Source organism: Eutrema salsugineum, unplaced genomic scaffold (assembly GCF_000478725.1).
Source record: "Eutrema salsugineum unplaced genomic scaffold, Eutsalg1_0 scaffold_19, whole genome shotgun sequence".
NCBI lineage: Eukaryota > Viridiplantae > Streptophyta > Magnoliopsida > Brassicales > Brassicaceae > Eutrema > Eutrema salsugineum.
Window position 1 is genome coordinate 1274381 of NW_006256838.1, and position 27441 is coordinate 1301821.

Sequence of the window (27441 nt, forward strand, 5' to 3'; positions counted from 1 at the left end):
GGATTTTGCCATCTAAAAACATAAATTAAAGCTACCTGGAAACAAGGCTCATGAACCGATTGTTATACAAAAATTACAAATGAAATGATACGTCTTATGAAATGTTGTTATACGGAACCTTTTAACATTTAGACCCAAAAAAAAAAATCTATTATACGGAACCAGTTTACTCCTAATTTTTTTTTCTTTTATTTTTTTTACCCAAAAGGTTTGTTTGTGTTTGTTCGTAGACGAGAGGGGAAAGCTAATTTTTGGTTTAAGAAGCCTAAGATTTAATAAAATACAATAATAACAGATTTACATAAAAGTGCAAGTTACATCTTTGGACTTAGAAGAAGAAGAAGAAGGCATGAAGGCAAGAACCACGAGTAAAACCATAATCCCAATCGGAATCAAAAGCAGCATAAACGGAGGCGGAGGTAACGGCGGCAGAACTAACGGCAGGATTAACAGAGACGCCGTTAGACCCACCAGTAGAACCAGAGACTCTAAACTGAAGTAATTCGCCGGAATCATCAGCCTTTTCTGCGACGAGAAGGTCCGTCGTAATTCTTGCTTGTTACTCTCCGTCGCCGTTGTCGTCGGACGGCGAAAGTTGACGTTTTTCCGGTTGTTTCTTCCGACGTCCATGACTAGGTTGTTTGAATAACGGTCTTGGATGTTTATGATGTCGTTTTGTAAGCTTGGGATTTCGCGAATCATCTAGTGAAGTTTTCTGGGTCTGATTCGGATTTAGAAGCTCGGTGAGAAAATTTACAAAGATCTGAGCTTTCTCTAACTTAAATGCCAACGGAGCCTTTTGTTTAAGTCTCTTGTTAACCCAATGCAGCTGGTGACGAATCCGAGACAAATTACGATGGCACAAGATCCAAAAACCAAGAACGCAAAGTTCCTTGACGAGTCAAAAAGAAGAAGATTTTTTCGGATCTGAACTGTGATGTGTTTTCGGTTACGGACCAAAGCTCTGCATAAAGAAAATGTGGATGTTCTGATTAGTAATTTGGTTATGGAGAAACCATAGACAACAACCTTCAAATCAATACAGAAACCTCAAACAAGAACTAAAGTACCTTTAATCCGTTAGGGCCAAAACCCCTTGTGCAAGAAGAAGATTTCTTTTTCGCCAAAACAAAGGAAAACTATGGGTTTGCTTTGATCTTCAATCTTTTGGAAAGAGGAAGGTAGCTATAAAAGAAAACAAGAAATCATAATTAAAAGGATAAATCTTTGGGGTTATTAATAAGGACCTGTAGAGGATCAGAGAAGTGAATCAGAAAATATGGGGAGGGTTCAGTGAATTTAGGGATTTTCTGAAATGTTGAAAAGAAGAAAAAGAGGAAACTTGTTTTTTTATAAGGGGCTGACAAATGTGAGAGGCAAGCTGATGATTTTGGAAGATTTGAATTTTTGTTTTTGTTCCGAGAAATTAGTAAAAAATAAAAAACTCCGTGTGGCCTAGTCTTCCACCACAATCACAAAGGTTCTTCTCCCCTGGACTTGTTCTCTCTCTCTTCTCTACTTTACTTGTTGTATGGACATGACGTAAGCTAGAATCTCTTCTGTATAAACTTTTTAGCTGACATGGATGTATTAAATAATGAGTTTATATATGGGTCCTGAATAAGAGCGGTTATAAACTTATAAATACTCAGTGTTAGTGTAAATCGCTGGAAAGAAAAACTAGTGTTTTCAGAACTAACTTGTTTGGGATTAGTCATATGTGAATTTTCTTAAATAATCACCTCCTACAATTTTTAAGACATTTTTAGGTACTTTGAATCATTTAAGTAAATTCACTAGACTTGAAATATCAATAAGTGTCTTTAATTCAAAATTTTGATCCGTTGAGGAGATTACTTTAATTTATCATACTACCTACCAATAATTTTGTCTATCTCTATGGATCGATCAGGACCCATAGTGTTGCTCTTCTCCAAGGCACTTCATATGGTGAATGTATGTGTTCTAGTGGGAAATGTTGGGGGCAACATGTATGCTTATTTTTAAGTCTCGTTTTTCTTATATATATAAAGTGAAGTTATCAATATTATAGTCAGAACGGATTGGCTTTGGCTCAACTGGATTTTTGTTGATTTGGCTTGTCTATCTCATTACTGGTTGGTTTAGATAAATTAATCAAACTTGCTTAAATAACTGATTGTAAAAATATATTCGCTTCAATATGAGTTTTCCTTGGTCTTCTTCTTCTCCCGTCTTTGTGCAATCTTCTTTATCGAATTTGATAGTGATTAACATGTTTTTTTTTGTCGTCAGTGATTAACATGTTAATTGAGAAAGTCGCTAAGTCGGAAATCATATTTTTAATCTTAGTTTATATGTAGGGTGCAATGAATTGACAAACATGAGAGAGCTTTCAGAATCAACGTTAAGAGGTTTATTTGATTTGTTTTCTGGTCTTTGGATATATAACAGCCATTAGTAGCTTGGAGAATTGATAGACTATCAAACACCACAACACTAGTTATCCACATTAATTTAATGAATTGTGCAACATTATGTTACTTTTGTCAAATTAACAATACATAAAGACAGTTTAAAAGTATGAAACCCTTTGACATGTACCAACAAAATATATGCATTGATGACATATCCTAAAATTAATAAAGTAGAAGTTTATATTGAATGATCTGCCATAGTTTCTAGAGCTACTCTAGAGATATGAAAATCGTATATTTAGGGATGTGAAAATGGATCTCCTCGTTGACCCAAAAAAAATGAAAGAAAATGGATCTCCGAAGCAATTCAGCATAAACAAACTATTGATGATACTCTTCGATATAACAATACAAAACAAATAATTCCTTTATAATTATAATAAAAGTGTTTTAATATTTATTTACACTGAGCTTTTAATCACGTTTTAAGAAACCTAACTTACTATATATGATTTAGATTATTTTAAACGCTAATTTATGCATTACCTATGAACTTTTTTTTTACCAATTTATTAACCTTTTTATAAACACACATTGAACTGTAATTGCAAAAACCAAACGCATGCAAAAAAAAAACATTTTTGAAGCTAACTAACAAAACTGTTTACCTTTATAGGTTTCAAAAAAAAAAAAAAACTGTTTACCTTTACAACTAATAAAATTCATTTTTTTGTGGTCAAGTAACTAACAAAATTCTAAAATGCATGGATTTATTTTTAAAAGGCTACAGCATACGGAAATTATAACCAAGACCTATGTAGTATCAGTTTGGTGCGGTTTTAGATTTAGTTTAATTAAAATAAATGCTTCAATCCATTCTTTAGTTCAATTTTTTACGTTGACAACAACAAAAAATCAGTTTATTCTGTTTTTTTTTTCTAAACTTCAATCAATTTTAGAGTGATTCGTGGATTTAGTATGTATTAAGATTAAACATCACTACGTATGTTTTTTGTTATATAATTTGTATTTTGAAAGACTAAACGAGTAAATGGTGGAAAGTAAACATAGAGATGTGTATATATGGCAACCCATGCATGATTATTGCCTTGAACACCGCACCTTTAGATTGAATGTCCAGTGGACCTGCAAAAAAAGTTCGAAAAAATAATATGTAACCATTGTTATAAGTCTAGTCATGTTTTATTATATATTTTTTTCTTCTCCTTCTATTTCATACTTCTACTTATCAATTTAATTGATTTCTATACCACGTAAAATATAGTATATTGAATAAATTTAATTTAGTAACTATTGAAAGCAACTTTAATACACATTTAAATTCTTAGATCTTTTGAAACTGATTTACGAGATAAAGTAACTGAATCGATATTTATCTTAACTTTGTTGATTTGTTACAATTTCAATTTTAAATATAGTATCAAATAAGAACTATTTAATTACATAAACACTTTACACACCCTACATTTTCTAATTTAATCAAATATAATGTATAAGTTCTATAGAAATACTACTTCTTAGTTACAAAACAAAAGGTATTATATATATATGTAACCATTGATGTCTATATAGGTGTATGTAGTATTTGACAGTCCATATGCGTAGACATATGTTTTGGTCTAATTCTCTTAGACACTTGATGCATTACAATAATTTTAATAATAAGGTCCTCGCATACTTTTAAATATTAGATAAATAGTATAGTTTGGCTGATTTATAAGGAGAAAAGGCGATGAGACATTGAGGATCAAACGGCACATGTACCGTCACGTGGCTAGTTCCCTTTGTTTCAATGCATTATCTCTCGAGTCTCGACCAAACCAACTTGCCTAATCAATATTCCTCGTACGACTCTCTCATTCCCTCTTTTTGTTTACTTTTCTTTTTAATTTACTACGAATTATTTTTTTTTGTGTGGAAAATTAACCCAAATTATCTTTAACAATTAAAGATCGTCTCTCCCCGACAAGTATCTGAAATTAATAGCTCCGGAACATTGAAGTGGTTGGTAATAGAGAATGGTCGTTTTTTCATATTTTGGTTTTTATGTTAAATGATTGGTCGTTTTCACGAGCGATGTGATCATAAAACAATTTAATTTGAAAGTGTTGAAGGATTTTCGTAAATGAATATATATATGAATATGATATGATTATGATTAGCTAGGTTCAGAGTATCACAGGGAAAGACGTTTGTATGTGTGTATGTGTATTTCTTCGTGATAAAGACAAGAATAGGGTATACTTTTATGGGTTTAACTTTTTATTTTGTCAAGCTTTAATGAATTAAGAATCAGAGAGTGAAAGGGAAACTAAACCAACTATGAGAAAGAAAAAACATGTATTTGCTTCCCTGAGGTCATTGGGTTCATTGCATTTGTCTTGATCAAAAGTTTATGCCCGTTTTATGGTTCAGATTCAATATTTATATTTATAACTAGCTCCAACAAAAAAAATGTTTACATTGATTTTGTTTTTATTGACATCACAAAACAATATTTATGTATGTACATATAATTTGTCACAAAGAGTCAATATGATTCAAGAAGTGGAGGGCTACTGACCAACTTCTCTCTCGGTCCGAAGCTTTCAGATTTTATCACTAACCAAAGTGAATTCCCGGTTTTAGCCATAAATTAAAAGAGAAATTAAATCCCATTTGTATCATTTTAGTGTGTTGTATTCAAACTGTTATTTCTGTTACTAGAATATTACATCGATTTGATACCATTTAACTTGGCCACTACATAGTACATATATATCTAGAAGACTAAATTCTAGCATGTTTGACTATTTGATACGTAACTGGAACATACATGAAGTTCAGACCACAAGCAGGAAGAACCTTTGTTTGAAGAAGCATGTTTTACTATTTGATACGTAACTGGATTAAAGATGTATCCAACTATGATTGAAATGGAGAGATGCCACCATTTGTTTGAAGACGATAATAAAAAAATTGGATTCACCACATACTTTTTTTGTTATTAAATAACCTAGTCTTTTGAACAAAATAAAATAAAATAGATAGATAACCTAGTCTTTGCAATCTCATACACTGCCATTGGAAAGGTATAACTTCTATTTCCAGAGGATCTAAAGGTGGGTAAAGATGAAACGGACCTTTTATAATCTAGTTGCATCTTTCCTATGTAATGACCATTTAATTCTTGTATCATGATCCGGAGAAGAAATTTATGAATCAGCTACAAAACCGGTTTTGACCATTGGAGTCTTAGATAAAGCGAAATTTCGGTTTAGATCATTTATTAATAGAAAGTTCGGTTTGACCATCAAAATAATGGAAATTCCGGTTTTGTGTAAAACCCTAGAATCCGTTTGGTGTTCGCCGGTCGAATTTTGTTTGAAATTAAACTCTGTTTCTCGTCGCTCGGAAGAAAAGTCGGACCTTTGAATCGGAAAGGAAATGGCGGCGAATGGGTAACGTCACTCTCTTCCCGGCATTGATTAGATGGGAGACGATCTTTCAAAGAATTTGCTTAAAAAGGAATCATTTTTTTATTTTTTTTTGGGATTTTTGATCACAGGCTAATGGCGTCGTACAATGTGTTTCTTCATCGCTCTGGGAATCTCTCTCTCTCGTACTCTTCTGGAACAAGTCAAATGGCTCTACTCGGCGGTAAAGGGAAGCGCTGTTTTCCGGTGGTTCTGTCAATGGCGACTTCAGAGGAAGCCGGAAAGTCCGTTGCGCCTGGTGACGGCATATCCATCATGGTATCTGATTATTTCCCAAACACTCTTGAGTTGTGAAATTTATCAACTTTTTGCATTGAAGTTTGCGTTGATGATTGTGATTTCCCCCATTCTAGTATTTGGATCAAGTAAAGCCATTCAGTCTCTCTCTCTCTCTCTCTCTCTCTCTCTCTTTTGTACCGCAGGTGAATGGATGCAGTGGCAAAATGGGGAAAGCAGTCATCAAAGCGGCAGATTCCGCAGGAGTGAATATCGTTCCTACATCGTTTGGATCTGCTGAAGAGGCTGGCCAGAGAGTTGAGGTCTGTGGGAAGGAGATTCTTGTGCATGGTCCTAGTGAAAGAGAAGAGGTTCTGTCTTCTGTGTTTCACAAGTATCCGGAACTCATTGTTGTTGACTACACAATTCCCTCTGCAGTAAATGGTACAATCCAGTATCTCATGTTTCTATAATTCAACTGTGGAGGAATTTATGTTTCACTCAGAAATGAACCTGCTTTATGCGAAAGTCACACACATTGTTTCTCACTCTGCCGTTGGTTGATTTATCTTTTTGTTTGCAAATTGTAGATAATGCAGAGCTATATGGCAAAGTAGGAGTTCCCTTTGTCATGGGAACAACTGGAGGAGACAGGACAAGGTTGTATAAAACTGTCGAGGAATCGAAGATTTATGCTGTGATTTCCCCACAAATGGGTAAACAGGTGCTTACTTGTTGTTAGTATTCAGAGTGTCTTAAAAGCTATATATAATGAATGTCCTTGTGAAGCATATGATCTTTGCTTTGTTGGGCGGTCCACTAGGTTGTTGCGTTTCTTGCAGCCATGGAGATCATGTCTGAGCAGTTTCCTGGTGCCTTTGCTGGTTATTCCTTGGAGGTACCTCTTTTGCTTTGAGTGCATTCATTTAAATGGAATTTACAGTATAGCTTATTGGCTCTATTCTATACAGGTGATGGAGTCTCATCAATCAAGCAAACTTGACGCTTCTGGTACAGCAAAAGCTGTTATTTCTTGCTTCCAGAAGTTGGGCGTTTCTTATGACATGGATCAGGTATTTTTATCTGCATTTATAGTTTTATAAGTTAAATGTGCAAGACCATTCATTTTGCATTTTGCTTACTTATGAAACCAGATACAATTGATTAGAGATCCTAAGGAGCAGATCGAGATTGTGGGTGTTCCGGAGGAGCATATCTCGGGCCATGCTTTCCATCTTTATCACTTGACATCACCAGATAAAACGTGATACAAGATTTTAAGACATTCATTGTTGTTTCTCTTCTACTCTTACTTGACTTGGTTAAAACAGATTTGTCTGTAACATCAATTATTTTCTGTTTTAACCCCTGTTTTGCAGTGTGTCCTTTGAGTTCCAGCACAATGTTTGCGGAAGATCAATATACGCTGAGGGTACTGTCGATGCCGTGCTTTTCCTTGCCAAAAAGGTTAGACATCTTCTTCTTTTGACACTCTTTCAAAACAGACAAGAAATCGAATGTCCCCTTTCATTGAATCTGCTAAAAAAACACATTCTCGGATTGCAGATCCGATCTAAAGCAGAGAAGCGGATCTATAACATGATCGACGTCTTGAGAGAGGGAAACATGCGATGAATAACAAGTTTCAGTTTTTACCTTTTGTTTTTTACTTCTGGTTTTTCATTTCATCATGTTAGCCAGTAGGACGTCTCTTACAAAGAGGTTTATTCCACAGCATATGCTTAAGAATATCCAAGGAATATTCTTGTTTGTATTCATGTTCTTGTCTGTACTTTCACAATCCCAAACTTATTTTTATACATGTTTAACATCCATGCACATTTTAGTTTTTTTTTGCTCTCTCTCTCTCTCTCTTTTGCAACCCTTGAATGTGTTTGTTGATTGGCATCTATGCAAATCGATCACCCTCGTGTTGATCGATTGGCTTAGATGACCATCAACAAACGCTTTCGATGGTTTTGCATCTCGCCTGTTGAAATCTAAATCATGTTTTAGCATCATTGTAACCATTTTTTCTTTTCTTGTAGGACTTTGTATGGTATCGTTAAAGCAGCTCAATACTATGTACTTGCATCACCAGAAAGAATCGGAAAGCTTCTTAGGGTGTGATGATTCTAATATCTAGCTAGGTTTGTAGCTTCTCTGACATATTTTTGTTTTTTTCGACAGTCGTCACATGATAGCTCATGAAAACGAATCTTGTTCTTGTAAGTGCTCATAATCTCCATTTACATTTGCTAGAGGTTTGTTTCCGTTATAACTGATACTGATTACATCATCATCATCATTAGATACACCAAACTTGCGTGGCTGTGGAGTAATGGAACGGGAAAACAAAAGTCAACGAAACGAGTCTTAAGTTGTTGTAGTTTAGCTTTCTTCTTTGATGTATATAGTTGTTGACTTCCCTATGATATATCTCTATTGTGGAGTTTCAGTAGATTCCATTTTTATTTAAAATGGTTTTATAATTAGAAGCCAGTTTCCGACCAATTTCAGACTAATTATTATTTTTACGTCACTTTCAGACTAATTTTAAAAACAGTTTCGGGCAGAATTATGTTAAATCATCAAAAACCGTTATTACAAAAAGTTGGACCGGAAATATGTTCGGGAGCATTCGGACCGTGACTCAACTTTAGACAAACGAGTAGCCTCTATTTTCGATGTTTTACTAGAGGCCTTACATCGATACGTGTGTGTAATGGTCAAAAGTATCTAGAGCAACAATTTTTTTTACTCAAATTAAAAATTTAATTGTGCTTGTCACATTTAAATACATCAAAAAATACGTTACATAAAAAAAATGTAAAAAAGTTTTAGCCATCTTGAAATTTTACAGTTGAAAAAGGCATTTCTACTCATTAGATAGATAACGGAATCACTTTTAGGAGGGTGATTATGTATGGATGATTTTGCTTTGACGTGAATTTTCTTAGTGTTAATATTTTTACTAATCGACTTTGAGGTGTTTTTTGGGAACATTCAGAGACATATACACTTATACAGTTGGAATTTATAAATTTGACTTAATTTATAATTTTATATATATATATAGTCAGCACACGCTCAGTCTTAACGCATTTTCAAACTAACACCGTGTACGATACAGCGTATGGGTCAACTGTATTAGGTCACCAAGATTTTATAAAATAGTAAAATCTTTCAGTTTATTGGACCACTAAATTTTATTTTTGTTTTTGATCCCCCAATAAGCATATTTTAACAAATCAAACCCCAAAACTTTACAAATCAAAAACGGAATATCACAAGAAGAACACAAATCTGCATTTTTTTCCGGACAACTTGAGATCTTTGTAACAAAATCGAACAATAACACAAAACAAGAGGCAAGAAAATCCTTTTTTGATGGATTAATGAGCTGAGATTTTAGCTTTCTGAATCGATAAATCATTCACCTGAGACACATGAGAACAGTCTAAGACTTGTGTTCCTCACAAGCTGTCCTCGCCGCGACGGAGAGTAACCGATATCTCCTCCGCTTTCTCCACCTGGTCTTCTTCCTTCCCGACAAGACATCGAAGAGAATTCTCCGACCGACCATCCACGGCGGTGACGTTGCTGAGGAGCACCGTTGTTCATCTCTACATAATGATCAAAAGACGAAGACGGCCGGGATTCACCGGAGCGATCGGTTTTACTACCGGCGAAGGGGAAGAAGTCATACTCGTCGGAGGATTCTTTAGTCGTGCCACCGGAGGAAGAGAGACATTCATAACGTCGGCGAGTCCGGTTTTTCTTCATAGCCTTAAACGCCATTGGAATCAAACCATCCATGAAGGCTCTTTTTGTTGTTGTTGTTGTGTGTGAATGATTGTCGAAGAAAGAGAAAAGGCAGAAGAATAAAAGCAAGAACAAGAGGAAGAAGAAGAAGAAGAGGAAAGAGGTTTTGTTGTTTTGTGTGGGGAAGTTGAGAGAGGTTTATGGTTTTGCGTAGTGGTTTTGTTGATTTCACACCTTGCGTCAATTTCATTAGTCTACCTTTCTTTTCCTTATATACAAATGGTTTCTTTTTCTGTTATTCTTCAATTAATTTTGTTTGTTTTTATCATTTTTTAAAATATTTCAAACTACCTTAATAATGAAATATGCATCATACTACTACCATCTCCAACTCACCTCTACTTCTTCTTTAAATTCTATTCCTAATGCAAGACCTTCACTCGCATGGTAAGATCGCTTGTGTAACCATCCAGACCCTGGAGAAGCATCGATCAAGAAGACGCATGGAAAAGGTCAACGATTAATTTCTGTCTCTCCTCTCTCTCACTCACTAGATAGATATATATTCGTTCATGGGTTTTTCTAATGAAATGTACCTGGATGATTACAGTTTCAAGTTTTGGAGACTGCTTAAGCAGATATGGCAGCAGTTTCCAACCTCGTTTATTCTTACTCCCAAAAGACAAATTCACAAGATTGTTGAACACCGGTAGAAGTAGTCCATGTTTTTTAACACACAGAGAAATCACCTGAAGCACACACACACACACACACTTCACGAATGTCCAAGCTCTTTATGAGGAAAAACAGAAAGCAGCAAAAAATGGGAAACTTACATCAACAGAAGCGGGAGAAAGATGCAGTGTCTTGACGTTGCTCATCCCTCTAATGAGACCCGTTAGATTCGGCTTCTTGATCACTTTAGAATAATGAATATCCAGCCTAGCTTCGACTAGGGACTTCAAGTTAACTTGTGGGTACTCAGACAATGCATAATCGCGGTAGTTGAGGGAGACAAGACTTGGTGCGTTAAATGACATACCACCCATAAAATCAATTTCAGATTCCAAGTCGTAGTAAACTGATAGTTTCTTTATGGTCGCACTACATATGCAGAGTGGGATTCCAACCTCCTCTTCGTGACGTACAAACAACTCCTCGAGTACAGGACAACCAGGAAGAAACACATAACACAAATCGCCTCCATCAAAGAATATCGAATCGATGAAGAGACTCTTGAGCACTGGAAGAGACACATCTGGAGGCATCTTCATCAGAGAAATTTGTGATCCCAGTGTCAGCTTAACCAGCGTCTTGCTCTTGAAGAGCTCACAAGGCAGAAAGAGTCTAGCGTAAGTCTTTAAACTTAGGTCCACTTCCAAAACACCACGCTCTATGGCATTACTTATCCAACGGCCCACGTGAGCCATCTCGCTGTCCCCGACAATCTGACATTTTAGAGAGAATTTCTTGATAGGAGAACCACATTGCATAGCGATTGTTCTATCCACAAAGTTCCTGAAGCTCTCTCGGATCACATCCCACTCTTCATTACGCTCTTCTGGTCGCAGCAAGACAGAATCATCAAAATCGAGATTGTGCACCAATGCAAACACATTCCTCCACTTTTTCGATAGAACAGATGTTGAAGCAGCCAGTTTGGTCGGAAGTAAGGACAAGATGTCGCCCAAAACCTCTTGAGGGAGCAAGCTGATTGCATCTCTCAAGCCAGTGTCTAGCTTCTTGGCATCCATACAGACAGAACCGATCTCTTCCTTCAAACTGCCTGAAACATGAAGTGAGCTCAGAGTGATTCACTGCGAAAGCTCAAAACTTTCTGAATGGCTATAAATAACCAGAGAAGTTCTACAAACCATAAGATCCACTTTTCACAACTACAAAGATTTGAGCACGCAACTACGAGATGAAAGCTGAATTAACGAAGTTACTTTCCGTAAACAATAACGAGGTTATAGAAGCAAGATTCGAGCTCGGGTAGCACCAGAAAGATGATTAGTGGCAAACTACAACAGTTTCATCAAACCCAGTCTAATATATAATCTAGTGGAAGCTTGAAAGAAGAATACTTTAAGCGTTTGTAAGAACCAGAGGTCTACATGGAGAACAGAGGAAACCATATGGAGAACCAGAGACCAGAGAAGGTCCATATCGCACAAGTGCAATTAACAATGATGTTTCACAAAGAAAGAAAAAACAAAACTAAAAGATGGTGTAGAAACTAAAGCTTCAACCTTTTCTTTTTCCAATTGAATTGAAGGTTCTACCTTTCTCGCATGCGTCACCAATCATACGGATTTGAGGCTAAAGACGAACCGGTTGAGGACGTCGAACAGAGGATGATGGGAGTCTCCGATTCAGATTTTAGGGAATTCCCTTTTATCTGTTCAAATCTACCATTAAGAGGACAATGAAAACGGAGAAAATCACTCGAAGTCTCGGAAATAAACAAAACAAAAAAAAAACGAAATTAGAAGTTAAAATGTTAATTTTCCTTGAATTACCATAGGTAATTTTCTTTCCTTTACTATCTAGTTTTAAGTTTACTATAAATTAAAATTTTAATTTAGGGAATCGTTAATCCCATATGACACGAATTCTAAACCACTCGTATGTTAGTCATTAATCCAAATTTGATTCCACGATCCGGAGATGCATTGCAAGCTATCGACATGTATTTAAGCCGCCTCTCGCATCTGCTTTGCTCCAACTTTGGTTGTCAACAGCCACAAATTAATCTCGTACTCTGAATCTGATTCACTACTCTCTGGTTTTTGCTCTCTATCGGTGGTCTCAGAGGTCCGATTGCTTCTCTGGTCGATTAACATCGATTCTGCATGCGTGTATAGTTTAGATTGTTTGATTAATTTCAAAATGATTATTCCTTTTCTTTCTTTACTAATATCATATGGGATAAGCTGAACATAGTACCTTATCATTTGATCGTTAGAGATGCTACAATCTTAATTTGGGCTCAGTTATGTAACTTTAACACACAAGTATTTAAATGATTTGGCAAATAAAATTTTATCCTTTTTTTTCACCAATCAATCATGTATAAATTTTAGATTGCATATCAACTAGCGCTAAATAGCATAATTTTGAAAACAACCTAAATATTATGTCAGTTCACCGTTAGAAAATTTATGAGTTCGTATTCAAACCTAATGTAAATTTAGCTTTCAAAGTTCTAATTAATTTGACTATACACAATTTCTTATTTTTTCACCAATGAGGTGTGCTTTTAGATTGTCTGACTGATTAACAAAAAACTTGAGTGATAGAATACATAATTTTCAAAAACAAAAAAGTGAACATGAAATCCAGTTCTGTGATTGTTGGGATTGGAAATATCATAATTTTTTTTTATTTTATTCACACCATAAAATACATTAGTCAGTCGTAATTAAGTTGACGGTAAAATTTCCCATGATTCTTCTTCGCAGACAATAATTTTTCTTTTTTTTTTTTAATTCAGGTCAAATCTTTACAATGAATATTATCATAATATGCTCTTTCACTATATACTAAGGACAAAATCCGGTATCCCTCTAGGCCGGGCTTGCTTTTAAGATACTCAATTTATGTCGTACCTCGAACATAAGGGCTAAGGCTTACCGCTTACGAAAATGTTTAGCCAACTAAAATTAAGTTTTATTATTCGGAACGCTAAAGAAGATGGAGAGATATTTGGAATGTTGAATCAAAGGAGCTGAAACAAGAACTCAACATTATAGCCTAGGACATGGGACCTGCTTTTTCTTATGGTTCACTTTTAGCATTTTTTAAATTCGATATACAAATAATTTCTTGATCCTAATAATACGGCATGAGGCAATAAATGTGTTGTGTTTAACAAACATCACATTTTTCTGAATTGTTGCCATGCATGCATGTGATGATCATCCCTTCGAAATCCTTACGATATTATTGGCCTATTTCTTCTCCGTATTCTCTTCAACTCGTCACGTTTCCCACTCATGTTTGGCTCCGGTTGATCCGTACATTATTTATTCTTTATTTCCCTAATTTTTTAAAATATATATTGATATATTAATATGTATGGATCCGTAAATTCCTTTGCGTTGGTGTTGAATAATGATGATCGTGTAACGTTTTATTGATTGTGTTGAGATAATTAAAGCAAGATCGGTTACTACCCAATTGAGTCGTCACATGCATTGATATTATATCCCCTACCATCAACATGCACTGCACTTCTCTGACCATTCCACTTGCTTTTTCAGTTATCCAATTTGAATACAACATAAGCAGATTTTATGTATGAACACTTTCTTATGCACACTGGGGTTCTACTTTAATCGTAAGCATTTATTCGGACAAAATCTACCCGTGAACTTTCACGCGGTGAAAAATTTATAAGTAATAAAAACTATATTTTGATTTTGCTAAAATGTTTTTGAGTTAACAAATAGATTTTTCATTTTTTTAATAGAAAAGTTGACTAAACGCATAACGAGTAACGACTAAACAGTAGTCTAGGAACTTAGTATGTATACCACTAGATCACAATCATATAGTATAGACAAAAGTCACAAAACTGTTTGACGCCGATTTACATGAAATTCATTATATGAAATCACAACATCTTATAAATGATCACTTGCTCATAATTAGTTTATCTAACGCTTAATCTATAAATAGACAATTTATTTCAGTACATTAATTAGATCAATAAACGAATCAAACAGATACAACCTCTAAGAAATCAAATCTACCACTTGTACGTATATATTCTGAAATTTGACAAAATGTTCACAAATGGGTTGACAAAAGAAAACAAAATTTTCAACTTTTTCACACGTATAAACAATCATATCAAACTTTCTCCGTCAGACCAAAGGTTTCTTTTATGTATACCAAAAATAACAAGACAAAATAAACAAATGAATGCATAAGTATAAATTCGAATAAAAGAAAAACTCTTTCACAAGTACGCAATACTATATATATATCCTCCACTAAACCGTTTCGAATCCTACACACCCCACCTCCATTATTCAACTTCTCTCTCAAAACAATGCCTTCTTCACTTCTCATAATTCTCCTCTTTCTCCTCTCTATCTCATTGTCCTCAGCTCAAACCTACAATATCCTATCTTACGGAGCCAAACCGGACGGCAAAACCGACTCGACCAAGGCCTTAACCGTCATGTGGGCCAAAGCCTGCGCCTCGGTCAAACCGGTCACCATTTTGATCCCCAAGGGACGGTTTTTATTAAGAAGCATTGTTTTTGATGGAGCCAAGTGTAAACGCAAGTCCGTCACGTTCCGTATCAAAGGCACTCTTGTGGCTCCATCAGATTATCGAGTTCTTGGTAAAGAAAACTATTGGATTTTCTTCCAGCATCTCGACAGCCTCTCCGTCTACGGCGGAGTTCTTGACGCTCAGGGAGCTTCTCTATGGTCTTGCAAAAAGTCCGGCAAGCATTGCCCGAGTGGTGCCACGGTACGAATTTACCAATTTACCTCTTTATTATTATTTTGCAAAATAAGAATTTATATAGATTAAAACTAATTTTTTGTCAGCTGAAAAAAAAATGTTAAGCTAGAAAATGAACAGTATTGTTTTGTTGCCATACATATATATACCGCTCAGAAAAAATGCTAATTGGTAGAAGTTTTGTTTCACAAGGAAAAATAAAGAGTATATTTATGAACTCGATCATGTATTAGTTAATGCATCAACTTTGTCTTTTATTGCTCTTGTTCAAAACTTTGTTTTGTTGAACCCTTTGATAGCATTTTTCAATAGTATAATTTGAAATTGAATATCCGCCGTTTTCTGTAAGTTCCAATGATTCCGCTAGCACGATCCAAATGGTGTATATATATTTCCCCTAATTTTCTCTCCACTTTTCCGCTACATAACATAGATATCTTTTTTTTTTTTTTGCACTAATGCAATACAGCAATAGTATGGGTTAATACTGATATTATGCTTAATCGGCTTCTCACGTTAATAATCCCAATTCACATGGACCAATCATAGAGTCATTGATGTATATACAGATATAATTAATACAAATATGCAGACGCAATAATAAAACTTTATTTTGGAACAATGTAACTGACACGTACGCGTGGGCAACGATTACAAACAGAGCATAGGGTTTCAGAGCTCAAGCAACGTGGTGATCTCAGGGCTGACGTCACTTAACAGTCAGATGTTTCACGTCGTGATTAACGGCTGCCGTAACGTAAATATTCAAGGAGTAAAAGTTTCAGCTGACGGAAACAGTCCAAACACTGACGGCATCCACGTGCAGTCATCCTCCACCGTCTCCATCCTCAACTCCAAAATCTCCACCGGCGATGACTGTGTCTCCGTCGGTCCCGGAACTAACGGTCTCTGGATCGAAAACGTCGCTTGTGGCCCTGGCCATGGTATCAGGTATCTATCTTTTTTTTTTAATTAATCAAATTACTTGTAACTTCATCATTTTTTAATTATTGGTGAAAATTAGTAAAGTGTGTTACAATTTAGTAGCTCTTATCAAAAAATAAAATAAAATTATTAAAGTGTGATATTTTTCGAGTAGTTTTATCTGTTTGACAAAAGTTTTTGGCTGGTTGCTGAATATTATCATAGTAAACAAGTTAAAGCCGCAATTGACAAGTTACGGTCGACAAGACAACAGTAAAAACATCAGATTAATTTTCAGTTTCATGGATTTCTATAATAGTTTATTGAATTTAATTTATGTTATGTTGGATTAGTTCAGTTTATAAACTTGTAAGTTATAAATGTATAATATATTAACTGAATCAATTTTTCTTACATTTTTTTATTCTATTTACGTATATTGATCCATTTTTAATTCGTGGTAATTGTTTTTTTTTTCGTTTTTTTTTAATAAAACAGCATTGGGAGCTTGGGAAAGGAAAGTGTAGAGGCAGGTGTACAGAACGTAACCGTAAAAACGGCGACGTTTACAGGAACTGAAAATGGAGTAAGAATAAAGTCATGGGCCAGGCCCAGTAATGGTTTCGCCAAGAATATCCGTTTCCAACATTGCGTTATGAACAACGTACAGAACCCAATCGTCATTGACCAAAACTACTGCCCAGGCAACGAAAATTGCCCCAACCAGGTTGGTTCACCTTCTTTTTCATCTTCAGATTAAATGAAAACGTCACAAATAAACCGAATTCGAATGTTAAATAGGATTATGATAACAGGTCTCTGGGATAAAAATCAGCGATGTAATATTCTTCGATATACACGGGACATCGGCGAGAGAAGTTGGAGTGAAATTTGACTGTAGCTCTAAGAAACCGTGTACCGGAATTCGAATTCAAGACGTGAAGCTAACGTACCAGAATAAACCGGCAGTAGTAGATTGTAGCCATGCTGGAGGGACCGAGACTGGGTTTCAACGGTCCAATAGCTGTCTATGACCAGACAAAAAAAATTATATTTGTAATTTTGTGTGTGTGTGTGTATTTTTTCTTTTATTTTTAGTCGTGAAATGTAAATAACGTCGTCGTTTCTTTATATATAGTATTATGACCCTATTCGTGGATGCCTGCAACAGCTATGATCTCGTGTTAGGATTGCAAAAGGGTGCTTTCCCAAAAGTTGCATTGCAGATCTCCTCGGATTTAGAGCCATGAAAGTTTGTTGCATCATTGATTTTTCCACTCCAACACCAGAAAAAAAGGAAAAAAAGGAATACGATTGACTTCTATTTGTTTTGCAGAGTGGCTTTAAAAAAATAAAATTTTACAAATTTTCAAATATTTTTTTTGTTTTCCAGATATTTTCAAGATGATTTTAATGGGCAAATTAGATATTTTTTTCTTGCGTACTTCCAAGTCTAGATCTATCAATGATAGATCGACACGTCAATTTTTCTCTAATCATTTTGGCTCTGCACCCTTCATTTCTGCTGCATATCTACAATTGGGGCTCTCTTCTTTTTTTTTTGTCAGCCAATAGGAATTTTGTTACATTTTTCAAAACTTTTAGACTAAACTAGACTTACACTATAATAATAATAACAACATATAAAGAGTTACTGTGATCAATTTAAGAAAAAATGATTTGAATAAAACATATAACCATAAAGCATTAATATTGTTGTGAATCATAAATTAAGAAAAACCGGATGATCGAGTTTAAATTACATATACATTGATTAAGAAAAACTGAGATGTTATAGAGAGGGGTTTTTTCTCTCTCTCATAAAAATAGATATTTTGTACTTTTTATGCAATATTTGTGCAGTTTCATTTCTCCCTTTTAGTTACAGTTAAAAACAAATAAAATTATTAGTACTTGATGTAAAAATTTCTTAACGTGTCAAAACTTTAAGAAAATAAATTTTCTTTACTTTTTAGTCAATACATTAACAGAAACTAAATTATTGTCGATCACGAAAAATTACATGAACTACAATACATTTTATTTATTAATATTCAGCATCCTTAGTTGAAGCAACATGTATGCGAAAAAGTTGATCAATAATCTTAACATAAGATATTTACCCATTCCTTATACCACTACAACTTAGGATATAACTTTTTTTAACAAATTTTTTTGTATGTCCCGAAGTTCAAGCTATTAAAAAGTCTTTAAAAAATATTGTTCGTTTGTGTAGAGAGGATTACATATTAAATTTTTAAAAATTAATGCAATTAAAAAATGTTTTTTTAGAAAATCGGTCCTTCCTGGAACAAAACTGCATGATATCCAAAAAGTTTACTTATCAGAAACACTGCAAGTACAAAATATCTATTTTTATGAGAGAAAATGTATTTATGCAATTAAGAAAATAGATATTTTGTACTGGAATTGGAGTGTTTGAGGTGATAGATTCTGATGATCCTGATTTTGTAAAAGGCGATTTTTTTGGGGAATCGTCGATTGAGAGAAGTATAGTACTATTAACTCGACTGGTAGATTCAAAAACGATATCAGTATCAATGTTCGTTTCTCTTACTACACTGGAATACTCGGTAAGTATCTGGTTAATTTTCACGGAAACAAGAATGCAAAAACTACAAGAGAGTATACAATGTTATGTGCTCATATATCTTAAAAGCTCTGTTTTTACATAGCTGAAGGTATAAAAAGTTTTACTGCTCTGGGCCGTATTTTCCAGATTTGTTCACCTAGATTATTAAGTTATTAATTTTACTGCTTAGGGCCGTATTAAGTTATTAAGTTATTAATTTTAATGGATCGGGAAGTAGTTTCCCAGATTATTAAGTTATTAGTTTATGTTATATTAAGTTTTATTATTTATAATTTACTCTGAATTATGCATTTTTAATTTTGTTGTTGACTATGTTATTGTATTTCTTAGTTAATATATGTTATTGTATCTTTTATTGTGTTTATTGCAGTTTTACTTTATAATTTGATTAGTTAAGTTTATTGTTTTAAAATTAATTGGGTTAAAAAAACATAGAAATTGTGTTTGGGTATAATCAAAACATAGAAAAAGTTATAAATAAAAAAGTTCATCTTCAAAAAATGAAGAAATGAACAGTGTTTCTTCAAATATGAAGGAACACTGTTAATTTCTTCATTTTAAAGGTGAAATTGAAGCACTATTGGAGAAGATTTCTTCATTTTTATTTTCAAAATGAAAGAAAAAGTGAAACTTGAAGGACCATTGGAGATGGTCTAAGAAAGGAGAAACAATATTTGTCTCTTCGGCTGCTGGTGCGGTTGGTTAGGTCGTTGGTCAGTTTGCTAAATTGATGGGCTGCTACGTTGTGGGAAGGCCGGAAGTAAACAGAAGGTTAAGACTTTGTTTTAAAACTTATCCATCACAAGACTTGAGCTTTTTGGTTTTCTCTGACAATGTTTATTTCACTTTTAAGGTCGATCTCTTGCTAAACAAATTTGGATTCGACGATGCATTTAATTACAAGGAAGAACCTCACGTTGATAGCCGCCTTGAAGAGGTCTAGTCACTGGTCAAAATAAAATGCTCCTTATAGTTCTGTTTCTTGAATAATAGAATCACATTTCCTCTGTTTTCCAGGTGTTTACCGCAAGGTATGGACATATACTTTTGAGAACGTGTGAGGCAAAATGCTTGACGCGGTTCTACTGAGCATGAAAGTTTATTGACCATCTTGAAATCAATGAAGGGATTCAAAACTTACCGGTCGTTATCTACAAGAAGATTAAGATGCAAGAGTTTGTGGCTTTTGACTTCATTGAGAGAATCCCAAAGTTATTGGAGTTTGTGCTTCCATATATAAAAGAAAGGAAGTTGATATATGTTGAAGACTTTTTTACTTTGCTTTAGGCTAATTTACTATTTTTTAGCAAAAAATTACAGATTTTAAATGTTAGGAACAATCCTATGAACAAAAACTCTTTTAAAAATCATTATGGAACTAAGGGGGGGAGTTATTGGGAGTTGGATTTATGAAGATTTTAGTTGATTTTAAAAATCATGAGATTTGTCAAATTTTTAAGAGTTTTGTTGGATTTGTAAAATGTAAAGAGAGTTTTATGGATTTAAACAATCTATTAAGAATTTTTTAATATGACAGATTTTGAGAATCCAAGGGATATAGGTAGTATTTTGAGAATCATGATTTATGAATTAAATTACAATGAATCATTATGCCAATAACACTAGATTATAACAGAATCATAGAATCATTAAAATGCAGACTTTTTGAATAGCAATGGATTTTGATTAGATTATAAAAATTATCATATCAATAACAACTGATTTTTATAATCTCTAAATGAATAACATATGAATTTATTAAGAATGTAAAAATCTACAAACCAATAACTATAGAATCTTAAACTTTAAAAATCTTTATAAATTAATTCTCCAATAACACCCCCTAAATCAATTTAGAAATAAGCTAGCGTATTTTTTCTTTTGTTTATTTATTTGAACCTGAGTTCCGCCGTGTCGGAAACTATCACCAGATCAAACTCTTTAGTGGAACCCTTCACGTAATCTCTCAGTATCACTTGCTTGTTCCTCATGGTAGTCTCCTTTAATTTCCTAGAATCTCAAAAGAAAGCTATTCTTCTTGATTTCGTTGACAGCTAAGGTGATTCGGTAACCCTTAAGCAAATAAAAAACTAAGGTGGTTCGTTAACCCTTTACATGCATACAGAAGGCACGTTTGGTGATAGACACCAACTAAATTAAGAACTTTATCAACAATGATTGGCCAGGCTTTAAGGGAGAAACATCATTAAAAAAACTATATGATATCTGAACTGAGCAAAGAAAAACAAAAAAGTAGTTGTTACTCGCTTGAAACTTTTACTTTGATATACAGTATAGAGGGAATATATATTACTTTCCTATTTGCCTCACGATTTTAATTAAAAAGCATGCAACACTAATGTGACTTATTTAAATTCAAATATCAAGTTTATTATAGTGTTTCTTCTCGGTTATGGCTGCCAATTATTATTGATTCATCTATTTAGTCGGTGTCTCACCAGACCTGCCCTTTTGTATGCATGTAAATGTTCTACCGAACCACTTTAGTTCTTAAAGGGAATACAGCTGATCTCAATGAAATCAAGAAGAAGAGCTTTCTTTTGAGATCTGAGGAAAATGGTGACTACCGTGATGAACAAGCAAGTGATACTGAGGGATTACGTGAAGGATTCCCCTAAAGAGTCTGATCTTGTGATAGTTTCCAACACCGTGGAGCTCAAAGTTAAGTCCGGATCATCGACTATTCTGGTGAAGAATCTTTACTTGTCTTGTGACCCTTACATGGGGATTCTCATGAGAGAACCAAATTCTTCGACTATGGCACTTTTGGATGCTTACGTCCCTGGAAAGGTAACACCAATACACACATTGCATAAAGATACACACATGGCCTTAATTAGCACTTGTTGTTGATGCTATTGTGCAGCCTCTAGTTGGAGTTGGAGTGTCTAAGGTGATAGATTCTGATGATCCAGCTTTTGCGAAAGGCGATTATGTTTCGGCAGTGGTTGACTGGGAAGAATATACTACAATTAAAACGCCCATTATATCCAAAATTGACGTTAATATCAATGTTCCTCTCTCCTACTACACTGGACTCCTAGGTTAGTATCAGGTTTATACTCTTAAGAACCAAAAAAACATGGATCCATTTAATTTCACTTAAAAGCTATGTTTGTCATTACAGGAATGGCAGGTTTGACTGCTTATGCCGGCTTTTTCGAGATCTGTTCACCTAAGAAGGGAGAAACAGTCTTTGTCTCTGCGGCTTCTGGTGCGGTTGGTCATCTCGTGGGCCAGTTTGCAAAGTTGATGGGCTGCTATGTTGTTGGAAGTGCTGGAAGTAAACAAAAGGTTAGACCTCTGTTTCAATAACTAATCGATTATTTTTTTAAAAAATTTCTTACATTGTTTGGTTCCCATAATTAAAGGTCGATCTCTTGGTGAACAAACTTGGTTTCGATGATGCATTCAATTACAAGGAAGAGCCTGACCTTGACTCCGCCTTGAAGAGGTTTTTTAAATTCAGGTTTCGTATAATAATTCTGTTTCTTGAATCATACAATAAAAACGCGTCCTCTTAGCAGATGTTTCCCAAAGGGCATTGACATATACTTTGAGAACGTGGGAGGCAAAATGCTTGACGCGGTGCTACTGAACATGAAAAAGTATGGCAGAATCTCTGTGTGCGGGATGATCTCTCAATATCATCTCGAAACCAGAGATAGAGTACACAATCTACCTGACATCATGTTCAAGAGGATAAGGATGCAAGGGTTTGTTTGTGGGGACTTTCAAGATCGATTTCCCAAGTTTTTGGAGTATGTGCTTCCTTACATAAAAGAAGGGAAGTTAAATTACGTGGAAGACATCGTCAAAGGACTCGATAACGGTCCTGCTGCTCTTGTAGGACTCTACCATGGAAAAAACTTTGGGAAACAAGTTCTCGAGGTTGCTCGAGAGTGACAGAGATCTATCTGTATATGCCTATATCGTTCTGTACGAGTCTGTACTAAGAGATTCAGAATCCTATGGTTTGGTGCAAAGTGACTGTTAAATCTGTAATGTATTAAGATGAAGTTTGTTTTGTAATATAGTTTGGTTAAAAAATTATAATACCGTAAACTTTGAGCTCAAATCGAGTACTATTTAAAACTAAAGGGCTTCAATGGTGAAACTTCCAAGATTTCACTTATGTTGAGTGAAGCCTAGCCCAATTTATAAGGCCCAACGTTACAAAACTCCGCCTAAAATTTCAGCAAATCAAAAGGGGGAAAAGATAAACCCTAAATTCATCAATTCCTCAGATTTTTCGAGACTACACACCTCCTTTGGATCTACAGGGGAACCGCAGATTCGACTAGCCATGGGGATTTTGTCGTGGTTCTCGGGAAGTCCTAAGCCTTCGCAACCCGAGACGTCGAAAACCGAGATAATTCAGGCGCCGAAATCGGAAACTCCGGCTCCGGGGATGAACGGAGCCATAGAAGTTCCTCGGCCTGAACGCGCGACGGTTTTCGAGTTCGGTTCTGTGGCGGCGACTGGAGACAGAGTCACTCTCGCCGGATACTGCCCCGTTTCCGAAGATCTCGAACCTTGCCGCTGGGAGATTCTTCCCGCCGACGGGAAAGACGCGCCGCAGTTTCGCGTCGTCTTCTGAAGAAATCAGAGCATGCGTTTATCATCTATTCCCAGGCTGAGTTTCTAGAAGATGTAACTTGTTCAATCTCTTCCTCGAGTAATTGTATTGGTCAATCATCGCTCTTCATATCTTTATAAAATGTACAATTTTGTACGTCATTAGCTACTGATTAATTTGCGTTGTTAGATTGGTTAATTATGATAAAGCAGAAAACCAATTTGAATATTGGATTCGGGATACAACATATGTCAACATATGATAAATCATTTACGTATTCCACCATCTCCAGGTTGTATTTTCCATATTAAAGTAAGCTTGTTTGGGGGTTTAATTATTGATTCTCTCATGTTCGTTATCGAGGGCATATAGCTAATTGCTTTTTCTTTTACTAATCATCTTAATTAGTTCATCTAATTATGCGTGGGATCAAATTAAGTAAAAGGAAATTAAGTGACTACCCGCGTTTTACTGCTCCAAACGACATTATGAGCCAACCAAGCTATTGATTGTCAATCTGTAAACGAAGAACAATTAAAAAAATCGAGAAAAAGACGCACCACGATCGTTCCCCTACTTTCAATTTTCAATCACTTTGTTTCTTTTGAGTCGTTTCATCTTCGTCATCATCGTCTTCTTCAACCCAATTGACGAGTTTACACAATGTGGTTTTGATCCCTTTTAGCTGATCCCATTATTCGTTCGTGGGAAGAAACAGAGCATCATCAAATTTCAAAATCATGGAGAACGTAGCCGCGCAGTTGAAGCGTGGGATTTCGAGACAATTCTCGACAGGATCAATGCGACGAACCCTAAGCCGGCAATTCACACGCCAGTCCTCTCTCGACCCACGCCGTAACAACATGCGATTCAGCTTCGGCCGTCAATCTTCGCTCGATCCGATTAGACGGAGCCCCGAATCCCTTAGCTGCGAGCCACATATGTCTGTGCCGGAGAATCTCGATTCCACGATGCAGCTTCTCTTCATGGCAAGTAAAGGCGACGTCAATGGCGTCGAGGAGCTTCTCAACGAAGGAATCGATGTGAATAGCATCGATCTCGATGGGCGTACGGCTCTTCACATCGCTTCCTGTGAGGGTCATTACGAGGTCGTTAAGGTCCTTCTTAGCCGGAGAGCTAACATCGATGCTCGTGATCGTTGGGGTAGTACGGTCTGTTCTTCTTCTTCTTCTTTCTCTACAAATTCGATTGTCCGTCCAATCTGGTTTTTGGTTTGGTTCTGGTTCGGTTTATGAATTATAAAGGTCGAATCGAAACCCAATATCATTGGTTCGGTTTGATACAGTATCGGTTCTGGTTCTGACTTGGTTTAGCAAAGTTGAGTTTAATCGATTTCCGGTTCGATTCTTTCTGGTTACGGTTTGTACGGATATAGAAAAACGAACCAAATCTTTCCTCTTTTGTGCGTGTTTTTGGATTGGTTTATCTGGTTCGGATTTGGTTTAACCAAATTGTGCGACCTGTATTCTGTAATGTGGCATTTTGACATTGATTTTGAATTTGGTGGGTGTAATTGTTCAGGCGGCTGTTGATGCGAAGTATTATGGGAATGTTGAAGTGTATAATCTCTTGAAAGCTCGAGGAGCTAAAGCTCCGGTATGGTATTTAACAAAAATGATTTCTCCTTTTTTATGTTCTTAAGATAACTGGTCTCTCTCTTTGGTGATTGGCTTCGTCTTCAACATTTATTTCTGTTAAAACTTTAGAAAACCAGAAAGACCCCAATGACGGTGGGGAATCCGAAAGAAGTTCCTGAGTATGAGCTTAATCCACTCGAGCTTCAAGTCCGAAAAGTTGATGGCATCTCAAAGGTTGTTTGTTCTCCTAATTTCACAAGAACTGAGATTTTTTCTCCTAATCTCTTATTTTGATGTTTTTTTTTTCTGTTTTCTTTACTTAATTTGTAGGGAACTTATCAAGTTGCTAAATGGAATGGCACTCGAGTCTCGGTAAAAATATTCGATAAAGATAGATATTCAGATCCGGAACGCGTGTATGCAGTCTTTCTTGTTCTTGAATGTCTCTGTCTAAGTTGTTGATAACATGATATAATCTAAACACTGTTTCTGGTTCTTTTTTATACGACCGCAGAAATGCCTTCACACATGAATTAACCTTGCTAGCTAAAGCTCGGCATCCAAATATTGTTCAATTTGTTGGAGCTGTCACTCAAAATCTACCAATGATGATTGTAGTTGAGTGTAATTCAAAAGTAAGCATTCTCTGTTTACTTCATTTCCTGCATACACATCGAATCACAAAATGTAGTAATCTTATAATCATTTTTAATTCCAGGGTGATCTAAGTGTCTATCTTCAAAAGAAAGGTCGCCTTTCTCCTTCAAAGGCTCTGAGATTTGCTCTTGATATTGCCAGGGGCATGAATTATCTTCATGAATGTAAACCAGACCCGATCATCCATTGCAATTTAAGGCCAAAGTAAGACTAAGCCGAGAGCAAATTAGATAACGGTGAAACAAAACAGTTTGGATAATATTTTGAAAGTTTTTTGTAAGGTGCCAGAAATATTTTGCTGGATAGAGGAGGACAATTGAAGATATCTGGATTTGGTTTGGTAAAGTTGTCCATGATTTCAGAGGATAATGCAAAAGTAGTGAACCACGAAGCTCATATCGATAAGTCAAGTAATAAACAGATTCATATATACAACAAGCATTGTTCTTGGAAGATCTTGTGCTAACCTTTTGAACTGCAGATTACTATATAGCACCTGAGATTTATAAAAACGAAACCTTCGATAAAAGGGTCGATGTGCATTCGTTTGGTGTCATTTTGTATGAGGTAGTAACACACAAAGCTTTTGCTTTCTTGATAATTAAAATTTCTGAGTCCTCATGCTCTAAAAAAAAAAAAAAATCAATTTCGGTTCTATATGTGAAGATGACTGAGGGAGTATCCATATTTCATCCTAAACCGCCTGAAGAGGTTGCAGAGACGATATGTATAGAAGGAAAGAGACCAACAATCAAGACGAAGTCGAAGAGTTATCCTCCGGAATTGAAAGAGTAAGCATTTCAAGACTTTGTTATTTGAAGAAGCTTCATCAACATAAGCTATTATTAGACTTTAGGATGTTTTTAAGCATGAACAACTCAAGAATTGGGATTAACTGTAGGTTGATTGAAGAATGCTGGCATCCTGAAATTGGTATGAGGCCAATATTCTCTGAGATTATTATTCGACTCGACAAAATAGTTGCAAACTGTTCTAAGCAGGGTTGGTGGAAAGACACATTTAAGTTTCCCTGGTAAAACAAAAATTTTATCTTCTTTGATCTGAATAATCCTATTGTTAAAACAATTATTTATGTTCATCATGCATGTTCTTTTTTTTAATTATTTGCAGGAAATAAAAGGGAAACTTTGAATCAATCAACCCTTAAGCTGGAAACACCCGAGATGGAAAAAAAAAAGCAAGACGAGGATGAGATTTTGCGGACGCAAGCAGATTCACCAATTCACTCGCTTTGTAAAAACAAGAAGAATATCACTGATCTGTTTTTATACTTTTTCATTTTTATTGTTTCACGTCATAATTTTTTGGATTATTTTGTATGTATATTTTATGAGTAACACAACATGCACATCACTTGTTCATATTGGAAGCAACTTTTAAAATCTAGATAGGATTCATAAATTTTTCTGCTAACAAATAGAAGTTCTAGGGGAACGAATAGAAAGTTTTTTATAAAAAAGAATAAGAAACTGTGGAAAAGTATTATCTCAACTAAAAATAAACGATTCCATGGGTCTTGGCCCTTGGGGTTCAAGTATTACATCTGATTGTGGATTCATCCACGTGGTTACAATCGAAAAGGTATGGGACCCATATATGATCCAACGGCTTAGAGTCACTTATACAAGTCTAAGTAAATATCTTTATTTGTTCTGTACTCAAATGAAAAGA

The 27441-nt window shown here is 35.2% G+C and overlaps 7 protein-coding genes and 1 pseudogene across 10 annotated transcripts; 5 read left to right on the plus strand and 3 right to left on the minus strand.

Moving 5' to 3' along the window:
- Positions 1–237: 237 nt before the first annotated feature.
- Positions 238–1317, minus strand: LOC18020129 (protein AUXIN-REGULATED GENE INVOLVED IN ORGAN SIZE). Its single transcript, XM_006402578.2, has 2 exons — positions 1071–1317; positions 238–964 (listed from the first exon to the last, which is right to left on the minus strand). Exon 2 carries the CDS (start codon positions 700–702, stop codon positions 298–300), a length of 405 nt encoding a protein of 134 aa, XP_006402641.1. The 5' UTR covers positions 703–964; positions 1071–1317; the 3' UTR covers positions 238–297.
- A 4416-nt stretch (positions 1318–5733) lies between these two features.
- Positions 5734–8614, plus strand: LOC18020130 (4-hydroxy-tetrahydrodipicolinate reductase 2, chloroplastic). Of its 3 annotated transcripts, XR_002899922.1 has the most exons (11): positions 5734–5857; positions 5965–6151; positions 6316–6553; positions 6700–6833; positions 6933–7007; positions 7081–7182; positions 7264–7373; positions 7489–7576; positions 7676–7751; positions 8158–8337; positions 8422–8614. XR_002899922.1 is itself a non-coding variant. In XM_024157181.1 (10 exons), exons 1-9 carry the CDS (start codon positions 5844–5846, stop codon positions 7742–7744), a joined length of 1017 nt encoding a protein of 338 aa, XP_024012949.1. In that variant the 5' UTR covers positions 5734–5843; the 3' UTR covers positions 7745–7751; positions 8158–8614. The 3 variants fall into 3 exon arrangements, 2 of the variants coding, with proteins under 2 accessions (XP_024012949.1, XP_006402642.1); XM_024157181.1 differs by having other exon boundaries at positions 8158–8614; XM_006402579.2 differs by lacking the exons at positions 8158–8337; positions 8422–8614 and having other exon boundaries at positions 7676–7981.
- Positions 8615–9311: 697 nt separating this feature from the next.
- On the minus strand, positions 9312–10131 carry LOC18020207. Its single transcript, XM_006402580.2, has one exon. The coding sequence runs from the start codon at positions 9926–9928 to the stop codon at positions 9542–9544; it is 387 nt and encodes a 128-aa protein (XP_006402643.1). The 5' UTR covers positions 9929–10131; the 3' UTR covers positions 9312–9541.
- On the minus strand, positions 9956–12259 carry LOC18020208 (F-box/LRR-repeat protein At3g60040). 2 transcript variants are annotated; one of them, XM_024157111.1, is made up of 4 exons: positions 12160–12259; positions 10711–11660; positions 10471–10623; positions 9956–10350 (listed from the first exon to the last, which is right to left on the minus strand). In XM_024157111.1, exons 1-4 carry the CDS (start codon positions 12182–12184, stop codon positions 10297–10299), a joined length of 1182 nt encoding a protein of 393 aa, XP_024012879.1. In that variant the 5' UTR covers positions 12185–12259; the 3' UTR covers positions 9956–10296. The 2 variants fall into 2 exon arrangements, with proteins under 2 accessions (XP_024012879.1, XP_006402644.2); XM_006402581.2 differs by having other exon boundaries at positions 12127–12231.
- A 2646-nt stretch (positions 12260–14905) lies between these two features.
- LOC18020209 (polygalacturonase) lies at positions 14906–17393 on the plus strand. Its single transcript, XM_006402582.2, has 4 exons — positions 14906–15362; positions 16018–16307; positions 16779–17007; positions 17096–17393. Exons 1-4 carry the CDS (start codon positions 14934–14936, stop codon positions 17312–17314), a joined length of 1167 nt encoding a protein of 388 aa, XP_006402645.1. The 5' UTR covers positions 14906–14933; the 3' UTR covers positions 17315–17393.
- A 133-nt stretch (positions 17394–17526) lies between these two features.
- LOC112087135 lies at positions 17527–20181 on the plus strand (annotated as a pseudogene).
- A 1290-nt stretch (positions 20182–21471) lies between these two features.
- Positions 21472–23650, plus strand: LOC18020210 (NADP-dependent alkenal double bond reductase P2). Its single transcript, XM_006402583.2, has 6 exons — positions 21472–21705; positions 21782–21959; positions 22043–22209; positions 22287–22369; positions 22443–22806; positions 23126–23650. The coding sequence occupies exons 1-6, from the start codon at positions 21472–21474 to the stop codon at positions 23513–23515; spliced, it is 1416 nt and encodes a 471-aa protein (XP_006402646.2). The 3' UTR covers positions 23516–23650.
- Positions 23651–24195: 545 nt separating this feature from the next.
- LOC18020212 (integrin-linked protein kinase 1) lies at positions 24196–26786 on the plus strand. The gene is made up of 10 exons (XM_024157025.1): positions 24196–24666; positions 25037–25111; positions 25222–25326; positions 25423–25508; positions 25607–25727; positions 25811–25953; positions 26038–26159; positions 26231–26316; positions 26416–26540; positions 26651–26786. The coding sequence occupies exons 1-10, from the start codon at positions 24235–24237 to the stop codon at positions 26784–26786; spliced, it is 1431 nt and encodes a 476-aa protein (XP_024012793.1). The 5' UTR covers positions 24196–24234.
- Positions 26787–27441: the final 655 nt, after the last annotated feature.